The sequence below is a fragment of the Drosophila kikkawai genome, chromosome 2R, assembly GCF_030179895.1.
Source record: "Drosophila kikkawai strain 14028-0561.14 chromosome 2R, DkikHiC1v2, whole genome shotgun sequence".
NCBI lineage: Eukaryota > Metazoa > Arthropoda > Insecta > Diptera > Drosophilidae > Drosophila > Drosophila kikkawai.
The window spans coordinates 3818190-3824189 of NC_091729.1; the positions used below are offsets into that span (position 1 = coordinate 3818190).

Genomic DNA, 6000 nt, shown 5'->3' on the forward strand with positions numbered 1-6000 from the left:
GTATTAACAAAGATATGTGTGTGGAATATGTTATAATTAAATTTTATGTATGAGATTCATTTTGTGTAGAAAGTATATAATTTTATTTGAGTTTGCTGCTGTTGGATTCGCAAGGAGATGGATTGGGTTATCATTGGAAAAGCAAATTGTTCTAACATGTGAAAGTGCAGTGCAGTCTATTAAAATGTGTTGGATGTCTATCGCTGAGGTGTTGCAAAAGGGACAGATACTTGTTAGGGATCTATTCATATAATGGGCGTTTGTGAGTTGTGTGTGTCCTAGTCGTAGTCTATTTATTATAATTTGTTGTTGTCGGTTGAGGTTTGTGGTTTTGAAAGAGAAGTTTGCTGGGGTGTTTAGTAAGATCTGTTTGTACCATTGGGTAGTTTGTGCTTGAAGACTGTTCAGTTTATCGGTATAGTGTTTTTTAAGGAGTTGTGTGATGTCTTTGGTGTTGAAGTTGTCTGTAAATATTAGAGGGTATTTGTGTGTTTCTTTAGCTGCTGTGTCTGCTCTCTCATTGCCTTGTATACCTATGTGGCTAGGGATCCAAATTAGTCTGATTTTGGGAAAGAGTTTGGTAATAAGTGATCTTATTGTATTAGGGTAGTAAGAGTAATTGTTAATGTTTGAAATGGATTTGATTGAGGAAAGGGAGTCCGAGCATATAGCATATTTGCCGGGTGAACCAGAGCAAATTTTTATAGCTTCATGGATTGCAATTAACTCACTAGAGATTACAGAGGAGTACTGGGGAAGGAGGCCATATTTGATTATGTCAGTATTGTTGGTTACACTGTAGCTTACAGTGTCATTTGTTTTTGAGCCGTCTGTGTAAATGAATTTGTGATCGTGTAGGGAGTTTTTAATAGAGTGGAAGAGCTGGTGGTATGTTATAGGTGAAGTTGTGTTTTTGTTGTATAGGGAAGGGGAGGTGTTTGTGGCTTTAAGAATTATTCCCGGATTGTATTTTTTTGACGTGTAAAATTTGGCGGGAGAGAATGGAAGGGAAAATGATTTGCAGGAGTCGATGATTCTGTCTAATGTGCTAGGGTATCTGTAGTTTCTTTTTGTTTTGGCTATGGATTTGGATAGTTTGCCTATTGGGGAGTTATGAGAGAGAATAAGTTTAGTTCCGAGCTTGCTTGTTAAAAGTTTACATCTGTTTTCTAGTGTATTAATTTTAGCTTCAATTAGCAGGTTATAAATAGGAGTTGTTCTAAAGGCCCCGAGGGCTGCTCTTATAGCAGAGTTTTGGGTCGATTTAAGGCAGTTTAAGATGGTGGTGGGAGCTTTCCCGTATATAGGTAGGCAGTAATCAATTTTTGAGATGAGGATAGAGTTTACAATTTGTATGAGGGAGGTTGTGTTGCAGTTGTATTTTCTTGAGGAGAGGTGTTTTATGATATTTAGGGGACGGGAGAGGGATGTTTTCATGTTAGTAATGTGATGGTTCCAACTGTATCGTTTGTTTATCGTGAGTCCTAGGATTTTTGTATGATCAGTGGTTGGGATGTTGATGGAACCAGTGATGATGTTTGCACTGCAACTTCTTTTCCGGCATATGTGGAGTAGTTGACATTTATCAATTGAAAGTGAAGAACCTGAGTAAGAACACCATTCTCCGATTTGATGGAAAAGAGTTGAAAGGTTGACTTGGGGATTGTTGTTACGGTTATGTTGCAGTATTAGATGAAAGTCGTCAGCATAGGCTGTAAAAGAAAGATTATTTGGGATGGAGATAATGTTAGTTAGGGAGTTGTAGGCGATAAGGAAGAGGATAACGGATATAGGGGATCCTTGAGGGATACCATTATCTAGTGGGAAGTTTATGGAGAGAGATGTGCCGTTTTTAACTATTATTTTTCTGTTCGTCATGAAATTCCATACGTATTTTATAATTCGGGGACCAAGTTTCCATTTTTCTAGTTGGTGAATGAGAGAATGAATGCCTATTTTATCAAAAGCTTTTGCAAAGTCGAGAGAGATAATAGAGATGTGTTTTTTTAGAGACAATGATCTTGTTGCAAGGTGGTCCACATAAAGTAGACTGTCTAGAACTGATCTGCCACGCTTAAAACCAAATTGATTATTATGAATTACTTTATTTGAAAGGACAAACCACCACAATCTATTTGCGACGACTTTGTCTAGGACTTTGGCTAAGCATGGGTTAAGGGAAATGGGACGGTAGGAGTTGGGGTTGGTTTTGGGTTTATTGGGTTTAAGGATTGGTAACACAAGGCTGAGTTTATAGGATTGGGGGATGTGGGAATCAAGAATGTCGTTGAAGTGTTGTAAAATTCTAAATTTAAATGAGATGGGAGTGTTTTTAATCATGGAGTAAGAAATACGGTCTAGTCCTGGTGTGTGTCCCTTAAGTGAGTTAATGGCAGAGTTTAGTTCTATTAGATTTATGTTTTTTTCTATTTCTATGGCTGTTGGGGTTGGGGCATATGTATTGTGGGGAGTAATAAGCATTTTGTTAGTGCGGAATTCTGGGGAGAAGTTGGAGTCTTTTGCCTGTTTTGACCATAGGTCTCCGAGTGTGTTAGCTATCTCAGCTGGGTCTATTGTTGTTGTTAGTGTTATGGGGTTGTGGATGCTGTGTATATGTTTAGTTGGATAGATACCGCAAAGTCGTTTAATGTTTGCCCACATTTTTGCAGGATCAGAGATAGGCTGGATTTCGGAAGTGAAGTTTATAATAGAGGCTTTTTTAGCATCTCTAATTGACCTCCTGAATATGGCATTAGCTCTTTTATATTCAATCATGTTTTCTGTATTGATATTGTTTCAAAGGTTTCTCCATTTGAGGTTTTTTAATTTTTTAAGAGGGTTAGGTTTTGGTTCCACCAGGGAACTGTACGCGGGAGAGAGAATGTCGTGTTTTGTGGTATTGATAGGTGTGCACTTTGGATCAGTGTTTTTTTAATATAAGCTGCTTCTTTGTTTGTGTTGTTACTGGAACGTCTGAGTGGGGATAGTTTTGTAATGTGCTCTCTAAAGAGGTCCCAGTTTGCATTTTTTAGTTTGAATGACGGTTTGGATATGAATGTTGGGGGGGAAGGGTTTGGGAATATTGAGATTAGGATAGGGAAGTGGTCGCTTCCGTGTAGATCGTCTAGGATTTTCCAAGAGATCTCTGGGGATATGTTGGCTGTGGCAAGAGAGAGGTCAATATGAGTTAGTGTGTTGTGTGTTGAGTAGTGTGTAGGGGATTTGTCATTTAGTACGGTATAGACTGTTCTGTCAATGAATTTAGCTATTGTGTTGCCTCTGGTATTGGCTCTAGGGGAGCCCCAATATGGATGCCAGCTGTTGAAGTCGCCAAGGACGATAGCATATGGGGTAGATGGGGCTAAAACATTTTCAAGATTTTTTAGATTAAATTGTTTTGAAGGAGAGATGTATGCTGATATGAGATCTATATTTGTTTTTGTTTGAATTGAGATTCCAACGGCTTCAAAGTCCGTGTTGAGAGTTTTTTGTGATTGGGAGATAGAGTTATGTACTAGGAGGGCTGTTCCTCCGAAACTATTGGTGGTATTGCTGCAGTATAGGGAAAAGTTAATGGGGATTGGTAATGAAGTTAAATTGTTAAGGTGGGTTTCTTGAAGTGCTATGATTTGTGGGTGGTATTGATTAATGAGGATTTGTAATTCTGGGTAGTTGTTTCTATAACCTTTGATATTCCATTGGATAATTTTTAACATATTAATTTAAGATAAATGAGTTGGATGTAAATTACGAAATGTCCATCTCCTCTGAATCGCTTGAAGTGTCAGGGTTTATTGCATATATATTTATTTATTCAGTGTTAGTTGTGTAGTTATATTTGTGGGTAATTTTTTTTGTAGATTTGTTAGGTGTTAAATACAAATTATGGCAGAGGAAGCAGGAAACACATACCAGCTTAGGTCGAAGGGTCCTTCAGCCCAGGATGAGGAAATGTGGTCCACGGACGCGGAGGGTGCTGTTGGCTACGCTGTTACGGAACTGCTTTCTGCCAGGGCAATGCCGGGCTAGCTCAGAGTGGCCCAGGGCGGGTTCGACCCGATGCCCACAGTCCGCACAATCGAATACCGACAAAATATCGGACGTCTTGACTAACACCTATCGCTGACAAACTCACATCACTACATGAAAAAGGTAAACAAAGATTTGGACGACAAATTGGATGAATTGGTGGCTTAGATGTAGACGCCACGACGCACCCTCCCATCCAGTGATGCCTCCTGGTCATCTCGGGGCATCACCCATCCTCCGGCGGACCGGAGTCTATTCCAGGCGGTCTGGCGACCGACTCATCTCCCCCAGGTAACAACGCTTACTCGGTGTTCATTGTTTTTTTAATACATTAAGGGGGTCTTCTCATTCAAAAGCCGTTTTTTGGACCCTTTTTAAAAAAGTTCTTATTTGAAAACGCAAAGAATAATTGAAAACTTTTTTTATTTATTGTATTCAAAAATGTTCAAAGTAACTAAAAATGTTGTTCTTGCCTCGATACGAGGGTTGTTCAAAGAGTAATGAGACTTCAAACTTGGTGGTCGAAAAAAAAGGTGTCGTCCTGGCGGCCACGATTCAGGGTCTCCAGAGCTTACGAAATGAAAAATAAAAACGGGGTTATAATCAGAATTGATTTTTTTTTTTTAATTTTTTTAAACAAAATGGCGGCCATTCAAAAAAAAAATTTCGATTTCGGGCTTTTTTTTGGTAGTTTAGTGTAAAAAAAAATAGAAAAAAAAAATTTAAAAAAAAATGTGTTCCGTCACCCGAAAATGTTTCATGAAAATCGGTTAAGTTGAACTGGAGATATTATGGCCGCCAGTTCGAAAAACGTGGTTTCGAGATAAAAAGCTCATTTTGCGAAGAACTTGCTTCACAATAAAGGCTGTATCTTCTTAAGTATTTCGAATTTCTAAAAATCCTTTTGGGGACATATACACACCATTACAAGCTATAAATAAATGCAAAAAAAAAAAATCGAAAAAAAAAGTTGCCCAATGAGAAGACCCCCTTAATATTGTCGTTTTAGATGGCTAGTTACATGGCAGAATACGCGCCTCCCAAATCCTCAACGTGGTCGCGACCCTAGCCAGAGATGCGCTCGCGCCAAGGCTGCCGCCAAAGGATCAAAAGAAGTGGCCAAGGAGAAATGGCCAACAACACACCGGCCAACAAATTACTCTACGTACCCCTTTCCTACCTCGGGTCCCTACTGGAGCTCCAAAAGAAACCACAAGGGTGGGTCACTCTTAAATTCCTCCTTCTTTTCACCCTAAGAATTTTTAATCCGCAGCACTTGTGTTGCACAAATCCCGGACACAAGGCACGAATACGCGGAGATAAAGGTACGGCGACAAGTGAGTCACAGAATATAAGAAAAACTATTAACTTAGAACGAATAACTTAAATATTATAATTTTATTTCTCGTATATTTCCGGCGGCTGAAAACAATGGCCAGAATGGGGGCATATAACGGCCAGGACTTGGCGGCGGAAAGATTTCGGCCAGGATCGCCGGCGAGAATATGTGCCCTGTATGCGGCAAAGAATCATCCGACCACCTAGGTTAGGGCCGGCCGATTTTGGATTGGAACGGACTCACCGCTGTCCTCCAGTTTCCGTCGGGTTTGCCGGTTGCTCCCGGTTTCGCCTGATGGCGGCTTGTGCTGGCGGCCGCTGGCGCGCAAGAGTGCTGGGACCGGATGTTCGTGCCGGTGTTTCGGGAAATGAGGGGCTCGCCCAGACCAAAATCCACCGAACGCTCGGCGACGGCGAATGCACCAACATCAAGAGAACAACAAAAAAAAGACCCGTGGCCCGTGTTATTCGTCACGGCCACGCTGTAAGAAAAAAAACCATATATATTTTTTTTAACAATCACTATGGCTATTTTCCTCGCGCCACTTCTCTCACGTTTTTCTTTTTTAAATCTTAGATTTCACTTTTTCTCTAATCACTAGATGCTAACGCGCCGGCTGACGTCCCCCTAAT

The 6000-nt window shown here is 40.3% G+C and overlaps 1 protein-coding gene across 1 annotated transcript in view; it reads left to right on the forward strand.

The window, feature by feature from the left end:
• The window catches only part of DIP-lambda (Dpr-interacting protein lambda), a 442761-nt gene extending 437700 nt beyond the window's left edge, over window positions 1-5061 (forward strand). Inside the window, exon 11 of the mRNA XM_070284580.1 lies at window positions 5039-5061. Coding sequence (XP_070140681.1) covers window positions 5039-5046 — 8 coding nt within the window. The 3' untranslated portion in view covers window positions 5047-5061. The remainder of the gene's footprint in view (window positions 1-5038) is intronic.
• The last annotated feature ends 939 nt before the right edge of the window (window positions 5062-6000 follow it).